General features: G+C 39.0%; 1 protein-coding gene, 1 long non-coding RNA gene and 1 pseudogene across 13 annotated transcripts in view; 2 read left to right on the forward strand and 1 right to left on the reverse strand.

The window, feature by feature from the left end:
- The window catches only part of LOC130832718 (uncharacterized), a 31,305-nt gene extending 18,147 nt beyond the window's left edge, over nucleotides 1-13,158 (reverse strand). Inside the window, exon 1 of the long non-coding RNA XR_009048361.1 lies at nucleotides 13,071-13,158. This is a non-coding gene — a long non-coding RNA (uncharacterized LOC130832718). The remainder of the gene's footprint in view (nucleotides 1-13,070) is intronic.
- On the forward strand, nucleotides 96-763 carry LOC130832717 (GTP-binding nuclear protein Ran-like; annotated as a pseudogene).
- Nucleotides 13,159-16,300: 3,142 nt separating the features above from the next.
- Nucleotides 16,301-26,018, forward strand: part of KIF21A (kinesin family member 21A) — a 140,191-nt gene continuing 130,473 nt past the window's right edge. For 7 of the 12 annotated variants that reach the window (XM_057701401.1, XM_057701396.1, XM_057701402.1 and 4 more), the window contains exon 1: nucleotides 16,302-16,715. In XM_057701401.1, the coding sequence (XP_057557384.1) occupies nucleotides 16,672-16,715 (44 nt within the window). In that variant the 5' untranslated portion in view covers nucleotides 16,302-16,671. Of the gene's footprint in view, nucleotides 16,716-26,018 lie in introns of all 12 variants that reach the window. The other 5 variants (XM_057701393.1, XM_057701399.1, XM_057701394.1 and 2 more) reach the window with 3 other exon arrangements.

The raw sequence follows: 26,018 nt of genomic DNA on the forward strand, positions 1-26,018 counted from the left end.
TTCTGGGATTACTTCCCTGCCTCAAATTTCTTTACTGAGTTTCTGTAGAATACCAAACGAATGATATTAAAAGTGAGGAAAGAGAGATGGGCGTGGAAGACGCTTCCGGAAGTAACATCACGATGGCTGCCCAAGGAGAACTCCAAGTTCAGTTCAAGCCTGTATTGGTGGGTGACGGTGGAACTGGAAAAACGACATTCAGGAAATGCCACCTGACTGGTGAATTTGAGAAATGCATAGCTACCTTGGGTGTTGAGGTCCAGCCCCTTGTGCTCCATACCAACAGAGGACCTATTAAGTTCAGTGAATCGGTCAGGAGAAATTGGTGGACTGACAGATGGCTATTTATATCCAAGCTCCGTGTGCCATTATAATGTTTGCTGTAACATCCGAGAGTTACTGACAAGATAGTGCCAAACTGGCACAGAGGTCTGGTACGACTGTGTGAGAGCATCCCCATAGCGTTGTGTGAAAACCAAGTGGATATTGAGGACTGAAATGTTAAGGCAAAGTCAATTGTCTTCCACTGAAAGAAGAATCTTCAGTACTATGACATTTCTGCCAGAAGTAACTACAACTATGCAAAGCCCTTCCTCTGGCTTGCTAGGAAACTGATCTGAGACCCTAACTCGGAGTTCGTCGGCCATGCCTGCTCTCACCCCGCCAGAGGTGGTTATGGACCCAGCCCGTGGCAGCGCTGTAGGAGCACGGTCTAGAGGTTGCTCAGACAACTCCTCTCCAGGATGAAGATGATGACCTGTGAAAAAAATGAAGCTGGAGCCCAGCTTCAGAAGGCTAGTTTTATAGGCAACTGTCCTGTGATGTCAGTAGTGCAGCGTTTGCCACTTTAGCATATAGCTAAGCAGAACAGGTGCTTAATCTTTGGGATGATGAAGGAGAAGAATGAGCTTCGGAGCATATATGGCAGTTAAAAAAAAAAAAACCAACAAACCTTCATTTTTTGGACCTGCATATTTACATATTTAGCTGTTTTGGAACACAGATGTTTCCTCCTTGAGTTTCAAATATAAGACTGCTATAGTCACATCACAATATTCAGTGGTGGAATCTTGTTTGTTATTGTAATTCACATTCCTTTTCATTTAGAATCAGAATTAAGTTGTATTTCAGATATCTAAACAAACAAACAAACAAAAAATGTAGAGGAAAGAAAATCCAGCAAACCTACAAAGGAATGACCATTAGATTGATGCTGTGCCAAGAAAAATACTAGGTACCAAAAGATATTTAAATGACATTATCAAAATATGGAAAAGAAATGCTAGCAAATTTAAAATTCTCCATCTCAGTGAAACTCTTTTAAAAGGAAAAGAAAACAAAAAAAAATATTTTAAGCAAATAAAAACTGAAAAAATTTACTACCAACATAGGCAATATTTTAAAAAGATGAAAAACTGATAATTTTCATGAATTATTGAAAGACAAATTTTCTGATTCAGAAAGCCAAAAGATCATAAGCAAGATAAATAAAAGTCAATCTGCAACTTTCTCATTTTCTCTAGTTATTCTGGGCCCTAGAATGAAACATATAAAAGGCTTTCACTTTATCCTTCATAGCTTTTAAGATCTCTTTATTTCATCCTTTGCGTGTGCTACATTTGAGTTCTTTATTTAGATTTATTTTTCAGGTCCATCCCTCTTTCTTCAGCTAGGTATAATTTACTATTTGATCTATTTTTTCAATTTTAATTATTAATACTTAGATTTCTAGAGCTTCTATTTCATTCATTTTCAAATCTGATTAGCCAGTTTCAATAAATCTTTTCTTCAATATCCTTTTATTTTCATTTCTATTTACTATTTCTTGAGGTATATAATAGTTATTGAAGTATAAACATAGTTATTTTGTATTCTGTTTTTCATAATATCTGTAACTACAATCCTTGCATATCTGATTCTTGTTGACTTGGAGTTTTATGGGCCATACATGTAGATCTCAGACTTACAATTAGGAAATTTCAGAGTAGGTATATTTTTTTCTCTTCTGTCTAGATCCCCAAACAAAACATGGTCATATGGTCACAGTCTCATGTTGTGTAATGGGATTTTTCCCAGTTTACTCAGTGAGGGTATCACTCTTTACAGATCTTGGTTTTATGTGAGTTTTCTTCTATCTGATATCTTGCTATACATACTCAGACCCCAGACTTTCTCTTTTGTTCCTGATCCAGTTGACTTATTAAAATCCAGATTCTGTCCACATTGATAGGCAAATAGTCCCAGGTCAAATGCCATCTCCAGTTCTCTTTTACCGCCATAATTTATACCTCTTTGCTGTTTCTGGCTTCAGCACAGTCATGCATTTAAATTTTTTATTTTATGTATGTTTTGTAAAAAGTACTATTTTTTTAGAACAGCTTTAGATTCACAAGTAAACTAAGAGGAAAGTACAGAGATTTCCCATATACTCCCTGCATTCATGCATGCATGGTCTCCCCCACCAGAGTGGCACATTTGTTACAGGTGATGAACCTACACATCATAATCCCCTAAGGTCCATGATTTACATTAGGGTTCACTCTTGGTGTTGTATATTCTATGGGTTTGAACAAACATATAATGTAAAATATATAATGTATAACATATAAAAAGTGTAATGACATATATCCATCATTATAGTATCATACAGAATATCTTCACTGCCCTAAAATGCTCTGTATTTCTCCTATTCATCCTCCTTCTCCATCCTCCATCCCTTCACCACACATACACACACCACTGATCTTTTTACCATCTCCATACTGTTGCCTTTTCCAGAGTGTCACATGGTTGGAATCATAGATTATGTAGCCTTTTCAAATTGGCTTCTTTTATTTAGTGATATGCATTTAAGTTTCCTCCATGTCTTTTCATGGCTCGATAGCTCACTTCCTTTTAGCATGGAATAATATTCCATCGTCTGGATATACCACAGTCAATTTGCATTCCCACCAGCAATGCACGAGAGTTTCTGCTGCTTCACATCCACATTAGCATTTGATGTTGTCAGTATTCTGGATTTTGGCATTCTAAGAAATATGTAGTGGTATCTCATTGTTGTTTTAATTTGCATTTTCCTGATAACATTGATGTGAAGCATCTTTTCATATGTCTATTTGCCATCGTATATCTTCTTTGGTGATATGTCTGTTAAGGATCTTTGTTCCATTTTTTAATTGGGTGGTTTGTTCTCTTATTGTTGAGTTTTAAGAGTCCTTTTTATATTCTGGACAATAGTCTTTTATCAGATGTGTGTTTTGTAATTATTTTTTCCTGGCCTGTGGCTTGTCTTATTCTCTTTATATAGTGTTTTGCACAGGAGCAGTTTTTAATTATAATGAATATCAGCTTCTCAATAATTTCTTTGGTATTGTATCTATATGTTTTTATCTAGAATGTTTGATGTATTGTTTCACAAGGGGTTCACTGAACCTCTAGTATTCTGCACAGCTAGAAGCAGAAATCTTCTTCACTGGATTTTTCTAGGTAGGAGTTAAGCACTTGCCTCTGTCTACATCAATTCCAGTGGACATCAGTCAACTTCTCCTATATTCTGTCACCAAGTTCCACTCCTGCCCTGAAACACTTTGTTCAGCAAATTTCTGCAGCTTAATAAGCACCTAGTCAGGCAGAGTGGGAAGGAAAGGGAAAAAAGACTATACAGCGTGTAGGTCGCCCTCCCAGCAGATGTTCCTATTCTGAATAAATACATTTCTTGATGCTTTTTCTCATTTGGGTTGTTATGAGGGAGAAGTATACACGATAATGATCTTAAAGAGAGCCTCACTTTCCAATTTCTCTAGCCTTCTCGTGTATAGGCTGGAAATGGGAGATGGCTGCAGAACTATCTTAGCATAATCTGCAGAGCACATCTCCTTGGATCAGAGGAATATGAATACTTTTCACCTATGGTTATCAGTTTTAGGGCCTTAGTAGAAACTACAGGTCCTATTTAACTTCTCGTTAAATATATGTGCATTCACACATTAATAGAAGTGCACATGCACAGCAAGTTTGTGAAAGGCTAAGCACACATCTGATAATCTGGGAAATGGAAATCATGAGGTGATGAGGAAGGGGTCTTGTTTTCCTTTATATTGTTTTATATATTTTTTTTCTTTTTTTATCATGAATATATTTCAAATTTATTATTTAAAATATCTTGAAAAAAGTCTTGATTTTTTAAAATTAATGTTTACAAAAAAGTGGATCAGTTTTCTTGAGAATGTACCAGAGGTAAAGGAGCAAAAAGAGGTTTTTAATACATGTTTTGTTCATAAAAGTTTATTTAGCAGACATGTGAATTAATTAATAAATGGGTAAAAAATTCTATTGGCTTATTGTTTTAGTTTGCATTTTCCTAATTATTACTAATGGTGAGCATCTTCTTGTGTGTGTGTTTGTTGTTGTTGGTAGTATTGTTGTTGTTTGTTTGGGGTGGTTTGTTCGTTGTTGTTGTTTGGTATTATCTCATCTGAAGGGTCAGTTCGTATATTTGCTCATTTTGTAAATTTTGTGTATTTTTTTATAGTGATTTGGAGGAGCTTTATAACATAATCTGGATACTAACCCTTTGTAATATAGAGCAGTATTTTTCTTTAGTTGTTACTTACCTTTTAAATTTGTTTAAGGTGCCTTTTTTGTTGTTGTTTAAAATTTTAATGTATTCAAGTTTGTCAAGCTTTTTCTTTATGGCTTTTGATTTACGTCATGTTTTACATTTTCATCTAATATCTACATGCTTTTGGTTTTTCTACGTGGGTATTTAATACCCTAGACATTTATTTTTGTGTACAGAAGGGGAGATGGTTCTCCCTTTTTCTTCCCATACGAGTAGATATCTTCACATGAATGACATGGAATTTGGTCATCTGTCCAGGCTTGAGCACTTGTACTTCACATCCCCCCAAATCTACCTCTTACGTCTGGTGTGGCCTCTTAAAAAATAGGAATAGATAATGGGATCAGCTCCTTCTCGGCCTTAGTTTTCTACCCTGCGTTCGGAAGCTGACCGTGGGGTGGGATGCGGACGTTCAGTTGAGGACCATTGAAAGGCAGCATGAGATGGGAGAGTGGCAACCCCAGGAGAGAAGCAGGTCTTAACGCTCACTTTCTTAGCTCAGCTGCCATAACAAAGTGCCACACACTGGGAGGCTTAAACAGCAACAACGTATGTCTCACAATTCCGGAGGCTGGGAAGTCCAAGATCAAGGTGCTGGCTGACCTAGGTGCCTAGTGAGAACACTTTTCCTGGCTTGCATATGGCTGCCTTCCTGCTGCATGCTCACATTGGGCAAGAAAGACAGCATGCTTCCTGGTGTCTCTTTTTATAAGGTCACTAGTCCCATCACGGGGGTCCCCACTTCGTGACCTCACGTGCATCTAACTATCTTCTAAAGGGCCCATCTCTGAATGCTATCATGCTGGGGGCTAGGACTTCAATATATAGATTGGAGGGGGACACAAATATTCAGTCGATAACAGTCACTATTACTTGGCATTAGGTCACCCGTTCATCCCAAACAAACTTCAGGACTGGACTGAGCTTCAAAAGAGGGAATGAAAATTCTCTTGACACTTCAGAGCAATTGCATGCCGACCAGAGATGCTGTCATCCTCTGCCACTTTGAGGTTAGCCCACAATAAAGCAGAAGCTGTGCCACTTGAGTGTGCCTACCATGGATGGCCCAGTGTAGACAGTAGGACCCCAATGTGTTTGGGCAAAACACTTGTCTCCACTTTCTAGCATATAGCATAGTGCCAATTATGGCTGGGATGACAAGGAGTATTATGGCCATTGTCATTTAAGGTTATCAACTGGATTCTTTTCTCAAAGTCCACGTCCTCCAGCATCTGATGCATGCTGGATACCACAGCTATGGTGAGAGCAGCAGGGGCCTCATGCACTTGGCCTCGGTATTGCTGTCCTGCCCTTGGCCTCACTTCAGGCCTGGAGTCCTACATGGGAGGTGCAGAGCCTGGGCATGTAGAAACAAGGCATTTTTAAAGTATGCCACCCACCAGTAAAAACAAAACAAAATAATTTGGTATTTAGATTAAGAAATTAAAATTAAAATGTTTTAAATAATTAGACAATATTATTATGTGTTACCAAATAAAAGCATCAAATATGCATTAATGAGGCCTCTTTTTGGTTGTGAGGAGCAACAAAAAGTACTAATGCATTATGGTACACGTGTGAGTGATTTTTTCTATGTAAACCCACACAATTTTATTTATATTTAGCATTTGCTTCTGAGTTTAAACTCAGTTCAGAATATGAGAGAGAGTTGGCACGATGAAACTTCCCATGTCTTCTTTTGTATATTATCCTGAGCTGTTTCTCAAATTTAAAAATAGCAGGATCAAAATAAAACCCATGGGCACATCTGTATACCCTGTGCATGTAGTAAAAGGTACTGCAACTTAATTGATAGAGCTATGTTCCATGAAGAGCAGATTTCCTTAACTAAAGTTTGTGTTAGTTAATGTTTGGGCTTGAAGAAAGTGGCATTCATTTATCTTTTTGTTGACTAAATATTTATTGAGCATCTACTTTGTGTTATTGCACCATGGTAGACATTGGACATAGAAGAGGGAACAAGACACATGGCCCATGCTTTGCTAGAAACTACAGTCAAGTGAGTAGAGTTTTTCAGCCAAATAGTAAAGAAAGAACAGAATATATCAAGAAGACATAGATTTGACAGAGAACAAGAATTATGGTTGTGATCAAGGTGGAAGTTTGAACAAGGAGGCTTAAATTGTTAAGAGGATAGAGAACTCTGAAAAGGGCAGAGAAATCTCAGGTATTCTTTTAGAAAAATGCATGTGTATATAGCACATTACACTATCGGTATTCTGATTTTATATATTCACTAAATATTTTTTAACACACAAATAAATGTTTCCAAAATCTTAATGATATAAAAAGAATTTGAAGATAATTTAACTGCTGTTCTGGTGCTCTGACACTGATGTGTGGAATGAATTGAAGAGAAGACAGGCTGGAGTCAAAGTTACTATTTGGGAAGAGAATGCAATAGTTTTGACAATTGCTGGAGGTTGGAGTTAATAGTTATCTTTCATTTATGTCTTACAAGTATCTAATTTCTACCTCTATATTTTAATATTAGATAACCAAAGTATGGAGGCACTTCAAAAATTTCATTGAAGTTTTATGTTCTTTTAAAAATTCTAAGTTATTTTTTAATAGGCTATTTCCAGTATGTAATAATGTTGATGTTCTGGTTTGATACTTATAGGATATTTATATAAGTTATTATGTTCGGGGAGCTGAGCATACAGGAACTCTTTGTTCTATTTTTGCAACTCTTTGTAAGCTTAAAATTATTTCAAAATGAAAAATTAAATATTAATGAATGTACACACATATTTGTGTGTGTGTGTGTGTACACATGTGTGTGTGTGTGTACGCATATGTGTGTGTGTGAATCTCCAGAACTTAATCACTTCTCACAACCTTTATTGCTACCGGTCAGATCATCTCCTGCTTAGATTACAGCAATAGCCACCTAAAGATCTCCCACATTCCACTGCGAACTTCCATCAGTTTATTTTCAACCCACTGTGCAGAGTGACCCTATTAAAACATAGTGAGCTATGTCATTACGGAGCTCAATGCGATCCAATGGCATCCTATCTCACTTACCAACTTCAGTGGCATACAGGAACTTGCATGATAATTTGATGATCATCTGGCCTTTTCTTCCTTATACTATCACCACTCTCCACTTCTTTAATCTCATTTCCCACTCTTTTCTTCCTGGATCACTCTACTCCAGCCATATTGGCCACTTCATAGTTCCTTAAACATAGGTCAGATGTGTTTTCATCTGAAGGTCTTTGCAGTTACTATTCCCTCTGCGGGGGCTGCTATTCTTCTAGTTTCCTCATGTCTCATTCCTTTGCTTCTTTCAGGTCTGTACTCAATGTCATCTTCTTATTGAGACTCTTTCTGATTATTTTCCTTAAAATACAAAACATTCCCACCACCAGAGCATCCCATATACTCTTTTTCTACAGCATTAAACACCATTAAACATGTACTACATTTTATTTATATTGTTTATTGTCTTTCTCCCTCCTAAAAGTTTTTGCCCATTTTATTTTCTGCTGTATCTCCAGTGCATGAAACTGTGGTTTGCAACTGTAGACACTGAAAACATAGTTACTGAATAAATGGTTGCATGAATGGGCAGTAGTCACCATATAGACTGAATTTAAGCAGTGGAATAAAGTATAAAAAGGAAAGGGGAACAGACCTTGGACCGAGACTTGAGAGTTTCAAACCTTACAAACTGGGAAGTGAAGGCCTGCAAAGTCCAAAATACAGTCACCTGATTTACTGGTCTAAATGTGAAGAGTATCTCAGGGAAAAAAGAGCACAGTCAACTCTTAATTGCTATTTGAAATTCAAGAACAATAAAGATTTTCAGTCATGTGTGAACATTTACTAAGTATCAAATAATATTATTGTGTTTGGAGATGTTAATATAGTGGGCTTATTTCCATTTTACCCCTTATTTCTTTGGCCAAATTCTACCTAACCTTGGACGTGTTCTTAGAGTCTTTTATTTATGCCCTCACACTTAGATTACACCAAAGAGACCCCTTTTATATATTCACATTGTACATGGGGATAATCAAAGTTATGTGTTTAAAGTTGAGGCATGCAGGCTTCTTATTGAGGTGGCTTCTCTTGTTGTGGAGCACGGGCTCTCTGTGAATGGGTTTCAGTAATTGCAGCACATGGGCTCAGTAGTTGTGGCTTGCAGGCTTTAGAGCACAGGCTCAGTAGTTGTGGCACACCAGCTTAGTTGCTCTGCGGCATGTGGGATCTTCCTGGACCGGGAATCAAACCCATGTATGCTGCATTGGCAGGTGGATTCTTAACCACTGCGCCACCAGGGAAGTCCCTATTTTATGTATTTTAAAATACTGTTTCTTATTGCTGTTGTATTCACAAGATTTATATGGTTTCCTATATTCCACTTTCATCAATCTAAACTCTGCTTTCTAGATGCTACCCACCTTATTTCTCATTGATACTGAAGCACATCTTCTTTTTTTGTATACATAAGCAAGTGTATTTAGAGGCTGCCATTAGCTTGTTGCTAATTTACTGCATATTGATATCTTATTATGTCCATATCTCTGTTTTAAGCCTTTGTTGCCAATGTCAGAAGTAGGAAGAAGTCCTTTAAATACTCATTTTTGGCGAAAAAGAACGTTTAACAACAATTTTCCTATTAGAAATGGTTTTTCCCTTTTGCACTTCGGCAAAAATTGAAGAGGTGGCTTGGGATGATACAATAAATACAAATTTCACCAGTTTCTCCTGTCTGGGAGGCCTTTCTTGGTGGAGTTGACTGTGAAATAACTGTTTTCAGATCAAATCAAGGAAATAAAAGCAGAGTTGGATACTGATTTAGGTAAAGCATCTTACAAGTTTAATTTGTGTGTTTTCCCTTAAAAAGCACTGATTCTACCCAATGGGTACCTTTATTGAGATAAACCTAAGCATACGTTTATTGCAAAAGTTGATGAAATATTTATCACATAATTATAAATTATAATTAACCTTAACTTTATATGTTTAATTGCTGTAGGTCTTTTAAAAAAAGAATAAGTATGAAAAATCCACAACTTCACTAATCTTTTGGTTTCAGGGTATCCAAAGCCATGAGAATTTGAAAAATATCCATGTGGTGGTAACAAGAAAAGAAAATGTTCAGAAAAGAGAAAATAAAGGCAGAAATTTCAATCAACAGACATAGGAAAAGAATGGTAGTATTGACATGTAAATAAAAGAGGATGGGCTAGTAAATGGTGAAATGTTCTCAATTAAAAATGATGAATAAAATTATCTTTTGGTTCTATAATATTCCAAAATTTAAACAACAACAACAACATAAAGACTGAGGTTCTAATGAATGACTATCCCAAACTGCTTATCAAGTTCAGTCCTGCAGTTAGAAAAAAACACACTCCCCTTACTAGCTTGGCTCAAGATGTTGGCTCAAGACCAGCATGACTTAATAGCTGTAATCTGCATTTGAATGGAATTAACTGGGCCAGTACTTTGGGGTAATCAAGCTGCATGCAATACACATATGCTGCAAACTCAACAAAAGTCCAAGCACTGGAGAGAAGAGTCATTATTCTTTGAATTTCTTTAGATTTGGAACTCAGGTCCAAGATGTTAAATGTAATTTTAGATTTCAGACTCTGATTTTAAGTGTGAACAATGAAATTTAACCTTTATCTAGTTGTTTATTCTTAATAAAGAGAACTGCCATGTTTTTCTCTTAGAAGAATAATTTCACTGTTTCCATAAATGTGATTTACGTTATTTTTAAATTTTCAAGCAAGAGGCAAAGAAAGAAAAAAAATCATTCAGACTTTTATTTTCCATCCAGAAATAACTCTAACAAATATTTAAAATAAACATAAATAAAAATGTGTATATAGTTAAAAGTTTCAATTTTTTAGTAACATAATGAGTCATTAAAAATAAATTTACAAGATGTTAAACTGCTTTTATCATGAGGTAAACTACTGCTATTAAACATGTAAGCTCTCCTTGCGTTACTTTCCAGTTATATATTCTTCATATGCAAACACTTGTAGTGGCTGAGATTTTCTAAGCCCAAAGAGTAAAATGTACAGTGAAACTAACAGTGAGGAACAAAGAGCCCGGAACAAAGAGCCCAGATCACAGAGTCAAGATACCTGGCTTTTTATTTATCTCTGCTACTAATTTACTGTGTAGTATGTGTATGTGCTGGGAAGAGGGGGAACTGGTGCAGCGGTCAATTCTCTCAGGAACTGTTTCCTTATCTGTAAAATGAAAGGGGTGAACTAGAGTTGTAAAATGTCCTCCATCTCCAAAATTAACAAAACCTTGCTTACATTTGCTGGGCTCAGGTGTTCTGGTTTCTTTCCTGATAGTTTGAGCGCCACTTTTAATAGACACTATGGTCAGGAAACAGTCTCTAAGAGAACCATAACCAATGGGCAGCAGATGATTTACAATGAAAAGTTTTTTTGTATTGAAACCAAAGCATAGCATGCCCTTCTTCTGGTCATCACTGATTTATACAAGTAAGCATTGGCTGCACGCTTGAATTTTCCACAAATACTGCCCGTTAGGAATTTATGATCTAGTTGAGGAGTTAAAAAGCAATAATTACAAGAATAACAAAGACATACATGAAGTACAGTGGAGATTTGGCAGAAGAAAAATATCATACATCTGGTCCAGAGAAGGAGTGAAATCAGGAAAAGTCTGAAGAAAGAGGTAATTTTTGAGTTGGGCCTGAAATATAGACAAGATTTTAACAGTTAGAGGTTGTTGGGGAGGCTTCTGTTTCCTCATATGTAAAATGGAGGTAATAAGTGTACGCACTTTCTAGAGTCATTGAGGGAATAAAATGAAATCATGCATGTTAGTCACTTAGCACATTGCACTGGAAAAGCCCTATAAATGCTTTCCATTGTTATTAATAGGGAAAATGTGTAAAAGAAAATGAATCATTGAAGGAAAATTGATATTTCTGATTATGGTATTAAGGATTAGTTTTCTAAAGGTTTTTTCCAAGAAGATTTCTGAGGAGATATTTGTCTAGGCATGCTCTTCCAAAGCCAGTTATTTGTACGTGGAGTTGTCATCAGTACTATTTCTTTTAATCTTTCTGCTAGCAGCAAAAAGGAAGAAGCAAATAATTTTTAATGACTGATTAGAAGGTGGAAACCAGAAAAAACACAGGGTAGATATTCTAGAGGGAAAAAACTGGTGATAGTTGCCCTCATGCATGTTGCAGCTTTCTTTTGGATGCTTGCTTAGGGTATGCTAGAATGTATCTTTTGTTCAAAAACATATTAGAAGGGTGCAGCCAAAGCATCTGTACCTACTTTGTAAAACAATTGATACTTACAAATGTATTTGTATTGTCTATTATATATGTATGTAGCTCTTTTTATAGCTAGCTTTACTGTGCACTTATTGTGAGTTAGTGCTATGATTAACTAATGATAAGCAAAGCTCTAAATCTACAAAGTAACTCCATAAGGTAGAAAATACATTACTTACATACCAGAAGCATCTTGCCCTAAGTCACATTGTCACTCAGCTAATATTTAATGACCTGTACTATGTGTCAGACACATTGTAGGAGCTACAGATACATCAGTGAATAAAACAGAAAAGATCCCTGCCATCTTAGAACTCAAATTCAAATGGAGGGAGGCAGAAAATAAATAAGAAATAAACAAAAAGCAAGAGAATACCAGTTAGTGATAAAACACTGGCGCATGTGGGGTAAGTAGAGGACATAGATGCAATATCCATATCCTCCACTCCTTGGCACACCATTCTCATAGCTTTTGTGATGCCCTCTGAGCATAGAGTTCTGGTTGACCCACGATGTGTGGAAGTAAGAGTCAAAGACAGGACAAGTACGAGATAAACGTGTTACATCTATGACTGACTAAGCAGGGATGCTGACCACTTGAGAGGCCATGCTTCCCTCAAATCAGAACTTGCTTCAGGGACTTTCCTGGTGGCACAGTGGTTGGGAATCTGCCTGACAATGCAGGGGACTTGGGTTCGATCCCTGGTCCAGGAAGATGCCACATGCTGCAGAGCAACTAAGCCCTTGAACCACGACTACTGAGCCTGTGCTCTAGAGGTCGCAAGCTGCAGCTACTGAGCCCCCGAGCCACAACTACTGAAGCCTGCGGGCCTACAAGAGAAGGCACTGCACTCAGCAACAAGAGAAGCCACTGCACTCAGAAGCCAGCACACCTCAACGAAGACTAGCCCCTGCTCTCCGCAACTAGAGGAAGCCCATGTGCAGCAATAAAGACCCAACGCAGCCTAAATAAAATAAATAAATAAATGAATGAATGAATAAATAAATAAATAAATAAGAAATAAGAAAGAAAAAAATCATATTAAAAAAAAGTACTTGTTTCAAGTGCAAAAGAAGGCAATGGCATTCTAAGAAACACACTGACTAAAGAACCGTATCTTATTTCTTACTTACACTTCCCAATAGCTGCCAATCACTGACTCTGAAAATGATGTTGTAAAAGGAAAGGCAAAGACAGGGAAAGGTGGTTCCTCTTCCTTTCAGTTCTTCCTTATTCATCTGCAAGCCAAAGGTAAGAAAATGTTAGTAGAATGTAGGTGTATCAAGAAGTAAAATAAAAACAGTTGAGTGTCTTGTATAATGTTTCCATGGTTCCGTTAAGAATCAAATTCACATGCATGTATGAACTATACAACAGGAATTGTATAATTTGTAACTCTACATATAAGTGCTTTTCTATTCCTACCTAAAGCTGGCATTGAACAGTATAAAGATAAATGGTAAAATTATGCCAATAATTAAAATTTTTAATTTTTCTTTATGGAAAATGACATTAAATAGCAAGTAAAAAACACCATGACAAGTTGAGTGGGAGAGTTCAGAAGAAAGGAAAAAACTTTTTATTTTAGTATCTTTAACAATATTATTACATTGCTTTTATAATAAGACACTCTGTATTTTCACTTTGCACTGGGCCATGCAAATCATCTGAGCTGACCTTGCGGGAGTGCTACTTTCGATTGAATTATTAGGAGAGGTCCCTCTGAGGAGATTGCACTGAAGCTGATACCTAAAAGACCAAAAGAAGCCAACCATGGGAAGATTCAGGGAAAGAACATTCCAGGTAGAGGGACTAGTTAGTGCAAATGTCCCAAGGCAGGAAAAAACTTTGTTTTCAGGAAACAGAAAGAAGGCCAGTTTCTCCAAAAAGTAGTTAAAACTTGGAGTGTTGAAAGATAGGGTTAGAGTTTGGAGAGGCCAGAGTGTGAAGAGCCTTAAAATCTAGAAGAATTTATTCGACTTGTGTTAGTTAGCCATTGGAAAGTTTTAGGCAGAGGATACACAAATTACATGTTTTAAAAGATCACTTTTTTGCAGTGTGGATGCAAGAGTGGACTCAGGGAGATCATCCTGAGTGGTCTATACCTGAAGAATTCCTCACCCTTCCAGATGGAATTTATCATACTCTCGTCATAATTTCTATTATTGCGCTTACGGATTTTCAAATTTGTCTCCCTGAACTAGACTGTAAGACAGTCTTAATTCTTTCCATATCATTAGTGTCCAGCATTGTTTGCATATTGCAGCCACTTATTAAATATTTATTGAGTGAATAATTGGGAAAGGATTTTTTGCTCTTATGGTAAAAGCTCTTTCCTCAGAATTTTCCTAAACTTAAGATAACTAATTAATTAAATGAGCTATAAGGAAAGAGGTTATAGCAGCCATAAGGAACTGGAAGTAAATACAAAATATATAGTTGATTTATAAATTTTGAAATTTGGGAGAAAAATACCGACTCAGTCATCAACAGGAATTTAAGTTTTTATACTACCTCTTCCTGAACCCATGTGCAACATGTACCCAGAGACACAGCTATTATTGGTGCTAATGTTTTGGCCGGAAGTTCCAGACTGACGGGTTGGAATTGAAGTTGGCCTGAGACCTATTTTGATTGGATTGCATGGTATGTGAATATGGTGCTGAATTAGCTGTTGATGTTTAAAACTAAGATATTTTCACATAAAAGTCTGACTTTTCTCTATTTCTTGAGAAGTAACAAACATACAAGCAAACAAAAAGCTTGGCAACATTGGGTCTGCATTCCAGCTGGCCAGAGCCAAGGAGGGCCACTGCCTTTGTACGAATTCTATGTTCTCTATTGTATCACTGTGCTCACACTGCCTGCTCTACTTACTTAAATTACCTGCTGGCTCCTGGTGGCATTTGTGTTTGTGACAGCTCCTACTGAAACATGTATGTACCAGTGCTATTTTATTTTATTTTTAATTTAATTTAATTTTATTTTTACCAGTGCTATTTTAAACGAGAATTTTTAAAATAAAAAAGTTCTTAAATTATATATATTTCTCTTTAGTTTTCTTGCTAAGTCTGCTTGGCTTTACTTGCCTTCCTTGTAGCTTTTATCAATCCGAGAAGCAAGGTGGCTAGTCCAGGTTCACCCAGATGTGGGACTGCCAGGGAAGGAGGAAATGGTGTTTTGATTTGTTGATAGACAAATACTGAGGAAGAGGAGGTTCTCCAGAGGGCAGGAAAGCTTTGCCACCAATTTGATCTGTAGAGAGACATTCACCATCTCTGCCCTCTTTACCTCTGTTAAGACTGTTAAGTCTGTTAAGACTCAGGAGTATTGAGGTTAAGGGAATGGAATACATTTAAAACTTCTATAATTATACAGGCCTTCACTTAGGATCTTTAAACATTTCTTGTTTGTCCCAATGTGTGCCACTGCCTCTGACTCATGCTGCTGTATCTCTGCTGATAAGGATGATTACGTGTGCCATTTTAGACTGTAGGTATTTGGGACAGTGTCTTTATTTGGATAGTGCCATTTAATGTATTACACTATTTTGTATGCACCCACACGCTTATTTAAAGAAATGTATGCGGCAGCCCACAAAAGATACTCTGTGGCAAAGCTAATAAAGGCTGTATCCACAGAGCTATCTAAAGGCATGGGGAAGCAACAATAGCCACAAGCAGAAACCACAATGGGTCAATGCGGGTAGAATGCCGGGATTGGGAGGTGCTTTTTGAAAGGCAGCAGGGAAAGAGTCAGTCGAGCAGGATTTACTACACAGCAGGTCTTGGTGAATATTCAGTTCTGGGAACTCTTGGCGGTACCAGGGTGCAGTTCATTTACGTTTGCAAATGATTTAACAGAAAGGCATTCAAGAGTCCGTCATTACCATATCCCACACGAGCTAGTAAACGGGCGACGGACCGCAGAACAACGCAGCGGCCAAATCGGGGAGCCGGTTTAGGATGAATGACTGACTCTCGGGAAGGAGGGCGTTCGGAGGGGGCTGGGGATAGGGGTCAGAGTCCGAGCTGGAGCGAGGACGATAAGCCAAGGGTGGAAACAAAGGCGAACCAGAGCGGCGGCTGGCAGACCGCTGGCGCTGCGCTGGGGAATGAAGCCTTGCTTTTAGACCAGACTCAGGCCGCGGCATCCCCAGGGCAGAGCCTGCAAGGGCGCGGGGCCCGTGGCCCCGGGGCGTGGGCAGCCCGCGGCCGGCCTCCCTCCCCCGCGCGCCTCCCGGCCAGCAGCGCCTGGCAGTGCCCGCCGAGCGCGGGGCGGGGCGCAGGCCGGGCAGCGCTAGGTGGGGCTGGCAGCGCGGCCGCCGCCGACGCAGTGCGGGGCCCGCAGCCCGAGCCGGGGCGGGCGGGGAACGTTCAGCCCGGACGCCCGCAGGCCGCGTCCCCCCCGGAGGGGGCAGGGCGCCCTGACCTCGCCGGCTGGAGGCCGTCGCCGCGCTTGCCATTCACCGCGCCGCGTCTCCGCCCCTGTCCTGGGGGCTGAGCTGGGCAGAAGGGGCGGGCGCCCGCGAGCGGTGAATCACCTCCTCCTCCTGCCTCCGCGCCGCCGCCACCTTTCCATTCAGTCGCCCAACATGGCTGGAGCGCGGCGGAGGTGAGCCGGCCGCCCCCTGTCGCCGCAGCCTCTCCCGCGCGCGAGTGCCGCGGCTCCGGCGGCGGCGCCTCAGGTCTGCGGTGCGGAGGCCCAGGGGCCCGGCCGCCGCTCGCCGCCGGCATGTGGGGCGTCCCGGACGAGAGCTCCGTGCGGGTGGCTGTCAGGTGAGGACGGGCGCGGCGGCGGGCGGGCGGCGGGCGAGGGTCGGCTCTGGCCCGGGAACCCCCCGGCCGCCGCTCCGCCGAGAGCCGAGGGGCGGTCCGGCGGGGGCCCGGCGGCGGCTGTGGAAACCGAGGCAGCGGGTCCCCGCCGGCCTGGCGCGCGCGGCCGGGGGGCGGCCCGGAAGACCTCCCGCTCCCTCGGGCCCTGGGCGTTTGCAGGTGACCGGCGGCCGCGCGGCGCCCGGTCCCGGGGGCGTCTTGACTCCTCAGGGACAGAAGCCGTCGCCGCCCGCGCCCGCCGGCTTGCGCAGCCGAAGAACTGTTGCCTCGGGCGATCGCCTGGCTGGCTTTGCCCGGAAGAGCGGCCCCTCTCCTCCGGGGCCGGGGTGCCCTCGTCTTATCCTTGCAGGGCGACTGCCTTTCCGCCTACCTGCAGCTCCGGCCTGCGGAGGCCGGAGACAAAGCCTCGGCGCCGCGCTCCCTGCGGCGGGGGTCTCGGCTTCTGTGCAGAGGCACGTCTCGCTCAGCGGTGGCAGGGACCCGACAGCAGCGGCGTGGGGGTGCTGAGGACGTTTCTGGCTTTGGAAGGGATATTTTATGTAAGGGAGAATTCACTGGTCACAGGTCTGTAGAAGGAAGAAAACGCTTCAGCGAGCGGAAGGGTTCCATGGGTGACGGGGTGAAAAAGCAATATCTTGAGGTTCGGCAGGGTGGTTACAATATAAAATTACACACGCCTGGGTGTGAGTTTTGAAATACTAGATACATCAAAATTCTCCTCTGGGCAAGGACAGATACACGGGTATTGCATGTAATTTGGGTTGTTTTGATGCATATCAAGAAGCAGAGCTCGGAGAGTTGCTCCTGGAAAATTGCAGCATCATCGCTGAAATATGAATGAAGCCTTCATGGTAGAATAAGTGCGTGGCTTGTGTAGCTCTGATAGTCTACTGTGAATTCGTTTCTCTGTATGTATACATTGAGGATTATAATAGTAATCTGTCCCCTGAGAAATTACTTTTAAAAATTCTCCACCCTTGTCTTTTCTGAAAAGGTATTCTTAAAATCCTATCATGTCGGCATTTCTATAGTTATTTTAGTGACAAATCTTGGTTAGGTGTATAGAAATGGTAGTTTTGTATATACTTTGTATCTTTAGTCAATCTAAAGAATAAATGAATTTTAAAGATTTTTTTTTTCATTCACTTTACAGACCAGGAGATGACCACCCATGGAGGTGACAGTTTTATGACTGTTTATAATCACCTGTTTTAAAGCTTTGGGAGTTTTAATTTGGCCTTCTTGGTTATTCTAGGGCTACTTATCCAATTGTTGGATTAGTTTGTTTCTCCTGTTTACTGCTACTACCTCTCCTTTGGCCTTAGTTACTGTAGCATGGCAGAGGAAGGGAAAGGAAGAAGAGAGGAAACCCAATAAGAGGCAGTTTTGTTAATTAGCAGATCTGGTCAGGGAAGATGAAGAAGGAGCATAAAATAGTAATGAAAACAGACAAAAAATTGGCCGTCAGAGAAACTGTTGTTAGAGAGTTAACATTTTTGTCTGTGAATTCTCTAGACTATCACAGGGTAGTTTATGGACCATGCTAGGACAACTGATGCTGCTTGCAGTGGAGGTGAACAGAGTCATGGATCACCCTAAAGTGATGTCGACAGATAAATAACTCATATTTGGTTTTGGTATGCATGTTAGAACTTTTTAAAGGGAATATGTGTGGGTCTGTTTGTTGGGAAAGGCTTTATAAAAACATGTTGTGAAGTAAGCCACATTGTGAGGGTCTGTTCTTTTGTTGGTTTGTTTTCGTTAAATACATTGTCTGAATAGATTCACTCTCTACACTTACTTTGCATAGGACAGAAAATTTATATGGCACTTTGGTATTTATAAAGTGTATGGACATACATTTTCATTAACAACAATTATTTATTGAACATATAGTCCCATCTCTTTAGTCCTAATTTCTGAGCTAAAAATAACAATAATTATTGGACACATAGTGTGTGCCAGGTCAGTGCTGTGTGTTAAGGTGTTTTATATCCTGTGAAATTGCATTTATTCCTTATAACAATATTTGACTTAGGTCATGTTATTATTATGGCTATTTTCAGGTGAGACACAGAAAGAGTAGGTAACCTTCCCCAGGTTAAACTGGTAGCAGAAACAGAGTTCTAACCCAGACAGCTTGACTCTCAAGCTCAAGTTCTTCACCACTAAATCTATATAGGTGAGAGGCAGGAACATACTTCATGAAACTTTACTTAGCTTAAGGTCACTTGCCTCTTTCTGGCTCTGAACTAGTTTAATTACAAATGAATGACTTTGACGGGATATTCATATCTTGATATTCCTAGAAAAGAGAGCTCAGAAAGGGGGAACCTGAACTTACCTAAACTATTTCCTCTGATTTTTAAATCTTTACAGTGACCTCCAGTCTTACCTTCCAGTTTGTGATAGACTTCATCAGCTGGATAAATAAATCAACACGTAGACACAAATGATCAGGGCACTTGTTTAACTTTTCCCCTTCAATGAGTAATGTAATAACAAGTAAAAGAGAGTTTACTTGTGTAAATGTGCAAAGGGGTTCTTGTGCTTTCTTAGATAATGAGACTTATCAGTATGTTAAAGCTGCTGACTCTATTTTAGGTTTCTCAAAATAAGTGCATGGATCGTATAAAGCTTTGGGGAAAAGAAGGTAAACAAAACGTTTCTCATTTAGGGAGAACATTTTAAATTCAATTTCTGAAAACGCCTTTTGGCAGAGTATACCTGAGATGTTCTGTAGGGTGTCCTTCATTGTGGTAGATGTGGATTCAGATCCTCCTCCCTCCCGCTGTCCAACCCCATATGGCTGTTGAGCACTTGAATTATGATTAATGCTGTAACTGAACCACACTTGGTTCTACTCTCCCAACGCACAGCAAAGCCAGTCTACTGACACCAGGTTGTGGTGAAGTAAAGTACAGCATATTGTGAGGCACCCACTGTGGGGCCAAGCAAGAAGAATGGGCGGCTCATGCTCAAAAGACCCAAACTCCCTGATGGCTTTCAGGGAAGTGTGTTTAAAGGCAAGGTGAGGGAGAGGGTCACAGGGTGTATGATCAGTTTGTGAATATCTTTCTGATTGTTTGGTGGTGAGGTAACAGGTTGGTATTTCAAGAGTTAACATCATCATCCAAGTGGCCTGGGGTCTACCGGCTTGTGGTCAACAGGCAGTTAACGTCTTCTGCCTGGTGGGGATTTTAGTATCTGTCAAACCACTCAGGGATATGGCTCAGAATATTATCTGTAGCCCCTGAGGAAGAACTAAGGGCCCTTGACTTTGTTTTAATAAAAATAAAACTATTATTATTTTGTCTTGCTTGACTGTTTTTCTTAGTGTCTGCATTACTCTGATTAAATATGCTCTTTGGAACTTGGGGAAGGCCTAGGAGGCTAAAGCTTTAATACAAACAGGAGGCCAGGGACATGGGGAAGGGGGTGTCTGTCCCCGGGAAGACCCTGTAGGGTCCTGCTTGGTTTCAACACTACTGAGAAACTAAATTTTAATTTTTATTTAATTTTAATTAAATTTAAAAACTGTCCATCTAGTTTTTGGAAAACTTGTAAGTATACTTGGAACAATGTGGGTATGTGGACCTATTTTTTATCTGTAAAGTTTATGAAATCTAAATACTTATCAAGTATTTCTGATGAAAATGTAGCCTCTTAATTGACATGTATTGTCTGTGTAATATATATATTATATATGTATGTTATATATATACAGGATTTTAAACATTATACAAAAAGAATGTAAATATATCAATAATCTTTATATTACATGTTAAAATGATAGTATTTTGATATATTGAGTTAAATAAAATATTAAAATTAATTTCATCTATCTCTTTTTCCTTTTTTAAAATGTGGCTACCAGATATTTTAAAATTAAATATAATGTTGCTACCATTATATTTCTATTGGATAGTGCTGATCTACAGTTTAAAAAAATGTGAGGAAGAAGTATAGAATAAAACTGTTCACAGCCACTGCATCATAGATCTGGTATTTTCTGTAGATCAAGAAAATACCAAAATATTGGGTGTCTGTTTTTAGAGTGGTTATATATACACATATACACATGCATACATATCTATGCACATATGTACATGTAAGATTTGATTTAACAGCAACTTTTTTTCCTCTGGGTACATAGGTACAGAAAGTTATTGATGATAGACTGATGATTTCTGACTTCCTAGAAAATGTAGTAAGTTGATGTCATCTACAAAAATGATCAATGAAGTTTAATGTATATTCTATTCTTATTATCTAAATAGTATACTGAATCGAACCATTAGGTTAACTTAAAACAGTAAACTCAAACATTTTGAATTCTAAATCTAAGACTTTATGAAATGATGTGGTGAAGGAAAGTACAGTGTTTGTTTCAAGGTGGCGACTGTAGGGCTAAGCAAGGAGAATAGGCAGCTCATGCTTTCCCTGTCTGAATTCTGACGTAACATGTGAAACTTTTTTCCCAAGAGTTTCAGCTTGCAAAATATGTCAAAAGCTGAAAGAAAATGAAGATACAGAAAGGACCATTGTGTTTTCATGTCATTGCCTGTGTGGTTGTGAGCTAAGATTTTTTGGTTGGCTTTGGCAGAGAACAGGACATATCCTTGACAGTGAGTTTGCATTAGTGTATAATGTGGTTTAATTTGCTGTGTTTTTACCTACTATAGCACTTTTAAGAAGTGGCATTGCTCAGCTAGCTTAAGCACTGATTGGATAGTCAAAAGCTCTGTTTTTGGTCTGTCACTGGCACTGATTTGCAATGTGACCTCCCTGAACTTTTCTTTTTTCTCATGCTGAGTTGGCAGTTTAAAGGTATTATGGGTTATAAGAACTTTCCATACGCCATCTATTAAATATGTGACTTTTTTTGTTGTTAGCTAAACTGTTGTCACTAATGGTGCCTCTATATTGACAGGAAGGAACTATTTTAACATTTCAAATTTGACTTTCCCACAATATGTTTATTGTGGGCACTGCTGTTACTTAAGAGGAAACACTTAGCCTTCTGTGGTCTCTTTGTCCTATTCTGGCCATAATACAAATATTCAATATTTTATTTAATCTACATTAAAACCCTATGAGGTGGATTGGACAGATATTATCCCTATTTTACAGATGAAAATGTGAGTTTCAAAGATACTAGGTGACCTGTTCAAGGTTTCTCAGCCACTAAATACCAGAATTGGAACTCAAACTCAGGCTTCTAGTACCTGTTTCTCTGTTCTTAAAAATATTTCCAAGTGTTTTCAAAATACTAGGTTGGCCAAACAGTTCGTTTGGGATGTAATGAGAAAACCGGAACGATTTGGCCAACCCAATATTTCACAAACTAGTTTCAATGTAATAAGGATCTTTCAAGCTGAAACACGAACATACCTGTGAGGTGAATTATTTGAAACAATTTAATGTTTAGAGAATGTAGAGGCAGATAAGCAAGGCTTTTAGAAATATTTTATGGAAACAGATGCATATCTGTTGTTTGGTCATTTGTTTATTCCTTCCTTCCTTCATGCATCAGATTTTTATTATGTGCCTACTGTGTGCTGGACACTTTCCTACCACTGAGGATACACAACATACACAACAGATATGGTCCCCACTTTCGTGGAGTTTAGACCTAACAGTGTGAGGTTCTTTAAGTGCACAAACCATGTTGGACCTAACACAAAACATATCAACAGCACAAACTAGAAATTAAAGACAATTGTTGCAGTTTGATTTTTATTTGTCCTTTATTTTTTAATAGCATTTTTTAGTTCATACATTCTTCAAGAACAATGATTTAAAAAACAAAAGTTGTGCCCTGTTTCCAAGAATATTTCATACAAAAATTGAACTCCAAACCTGTGCATTAGAAGGATATTATTTCTATCTTTAAATGTACGAAATAACACATATGCCCTACTTGTGTGTCTTTATATTTGGATCGTAAGGTAAGGGAAGTGAAAGAGGAAACTAAAGAGCTTTTGGATGATGTGAGCTGAAAGTCAATGAAATTATTTATTTAAATATAAGTTGATAACTTTTTTCTTCAGATAAGGTTTATTACATTTATAGTGTGGGGGCTTCCCTGGTGGCACAGTGGTTAAGAATCTGCCTGCCAATGCAGGGCACATGGGTTTGAACCCTGGTCTGGGAAGATCCCACATGCCAAGGAGCAACTAAGGCCGTGTGTCACAACTACTAAGCCCTCCAGCTGCAACTACTAAAGCCCACGCGCCTAGAGCCTGTGCTCCCCAACAAGAGAAGCCACTGCAATGAGAAGCCTGTGCGCCACAATGAAGAGTAGTCCCCGCTTGCCACTACTAGAGAAAGTCTGTGCACAGCAACAGACCCAAAGCAGCCAAAATAAATAAAATAAAATAAAAATAAAAATACTCTGACTTCTGTCAACTGAAAAAAAAAAGCACAAAAAAAGATTTATAGTGTGGTAGGTCTGATTGTTATTTGGAACTCTACAGAAGTTCAGATTTCATGTCTAATTAATACCACCCCTTGAGCTCTTTCCCTCTTAACCTGCTAATTAGTTAATATTTTGATATATAATTATGGGGTAGTAAATGATGCACTAGAAATTCCAGTTTAGTGAAGCCATGAAAGCAGAAATTACCTTGGTAGTTAATTTCATAATCTGCCCAGTCTTCCCTTTCTCATCCATTTCTCCCCAAAGAAGTGAACTTGGAATATCCATTATTATGGATGTTTTCCCCCAAGACATGTTACAGCTCCCCTGTGTGACCCTGACTTATAAATGGTTATTTTCTGTCAACATTAGACATGACTTTTATCAAGTTCCAGATTAGGAAGGAAAACACATCAATGAAAATGCACGCTAGATGATATAATCTCTATTCAGTGTATCATTAGAATAATTTTATTAAAAATAAAATGGATTTTTTTTTATTTTCAATGCTTCTCTCTGGAGAGCGGATTTGTGAATCCTGTCTTTGAACTTGGTTTCCCAGTGGATTAACTATTTAATCTTCTCAGGGTGTTAAAATAGTTTTCTTGTGGCTTAGGCTTTATTTGTAGCAAATAACAGACAAGCCAAAGGGACCATTTTGATGACATCCTACAATTATTATGAGATATTAATGTTTAAGAATTGTATTTGAGGTTCCTTTGTTCTTAGTTTTTTTGAAATTTTAGGCATTTATATATCAAATATAACTTTTAGTACCTCTGAAAGGGATCTTGAAGGGACTAGCTGTGGTTGAGGCCCCTTCTTTAAGACAGTTGAGGTAATAGAGACCCAGAGCAGTTGAAAGAATTGCTTGAGGTCCCACAACTAGCAGCGCAAGTTTGTTGACTGTTGCTGTGGATTTTCTAGGACTTTTTGCTGGCAGACATCCCAGAAATAGAATAAATTTATATTTTATAAAATACAGTTTTAATCCCTTAAGTGCTCATTTTAAAAGTTTCATTTGACATTTAAATGAGTGCCCCCAATCTCAGTGCCCATTACTTTGGTTTAGTGATTGCCTCAATTCTAGAAGCTAGATCAGTGATTCTAAAAAGGACCTCTTAACAGTAGAGAGAGAGGGATCCCTGGAGTAGAAATCTAGGTCTATATTTTGAGGTTCCTATTATATTAAAATATGAAGAAATGCAAAAACTAGGTTATAAATATGATATAGACTGTTTCCAACATATCCATGTAACACAATGCTTTAACGACAACCACAGAAATACAATGTCTGTGTAGCTTAATTTGAAAATAATATTAATCATGTAAATAGGATTTTGTGAATGCTAGGCCTGGGGACATGTGGCCTTCTCCCTCTCCCCTCACCTTAGTTCTTAAAACTTTTTTTTTTCTACCCCAACAGATTTGAGGATTATAGCACATTCCAGTAATAATGGCAGCCTGACTATGAGGGGGATGGCTGGAGGGTGGGGAAGGGTAGAGGTAAGCTGGGGTTGTTGTGGTATATTTATTGGGATCCGGAATTGGAGCTAGAGGTAGAAATCTGAGTGGTTTAAAAAGAAAAAACATTTGTATTACTTCACTAGAAAAGTGGTTCTTAAACTTTTAAATAATATCTCAATCCTTCCTATCCTTATTTTAGAAGGCAGTAAAGGACACAACGCGTTTTGGCCATATTGGAGGCCTCTCATCCTAAAAAAATCCTAAATCCCACCTCTGGTTGAAGCCTTCCTAGACTTCATGCAGGGAAATTTCTGCCTTTTGGGCCCACAGACCTGCTTCATATGATTCTCTCTCACTCTCTCAAATTCCAGTGGGAGAGGTATACACAATATGATAATTTTCACTGTTCGGCTTGAAACGTCCCCCAAACTGAGAGACTATTTGACATTTTTTAAAAGAAGGTGCTAATATACTGACAGCATGTTACAACAGAACGTTTGAAGGACATTGGGGTTATTGATTTGAAACAAGCTGATATCTACATGTCCAGATTTGGAATGAAGGATTTAACCCCAGGGTCAGTTTACTTGACTGCTCTCCACTTGCATCTACTTCTTCAATAAGAGCAAGGAAACCAAGAAATTGTTCAGACTTGGCTGTTGGGGGGTGGGCATCATGAGCCCCCCTAGGGGCTACATCAAGGACAGCTTAAAGTTTATTCCCTGCTCTTTGGATCTCTTAGTGTGTAGTAAAATTTTAGTTTTTGAGATTGGATTTGACCTTATTCTCAATGTTGGGGAGCTATGTCTGTCACGTAGGCATCAGTTCTTCTGAGTAGAATGAATGAATTATATTTTTTTCAGAGTAGATATTCACATTATTTGACATAGCTACATAGAATAAATAAGAGACTTTCAGCAAACGGGAACAAGAAACCTTGGAGAGGGTCAAGCTGTAGTTAATTATTATGATGTGGTATGTTGATCACATGGTGTACTAATGAGGCATAGGGCACCTCTACCCTCAGCTGTATTCCTTATAACCTTATTTACTTTTTTAGATCAAAATTCATTCATTTATTATGTAATTATTAAATGTCTGTTGTGTACGGGAATCACGTAAGTGGGAGGCATTAAAGCAATTTGAAGCAGTGTGATATCATAGAACAAACATTCGATGGTTAGAAAACTGTTTTGGTGTTCCCAGTGATAAACTTGGCTTTGTATATAAATAGTTATCCACCTACCTCAGTGAACTCGGGTAAGAGATCAACAGAGTCAGCCATGTGAAAGCATTTGGAAAATGGTTTTTACACAAAAACAGGCAGTGATATTATTAGAAATGAGTTTGATATGTAA

This window comes from Hippopotamus amphibius, chromosome 12 (genome assembly GCF_030028045.1).
Source record: "Hippopotamus amphibius kiboko isolate mHipAmp2 chromosome 12, mHipAmp2.hap2, whole genome shotgun sequence".
In the NCBI taxonomy this organism is placed as follows: domain Eukaryota; kingdom Metazoa; phylum Chordata; class Mammalia; order Artiodactyla; family Hippopotamidae; genus Hippopotamus; species Hippopotamus amphibius.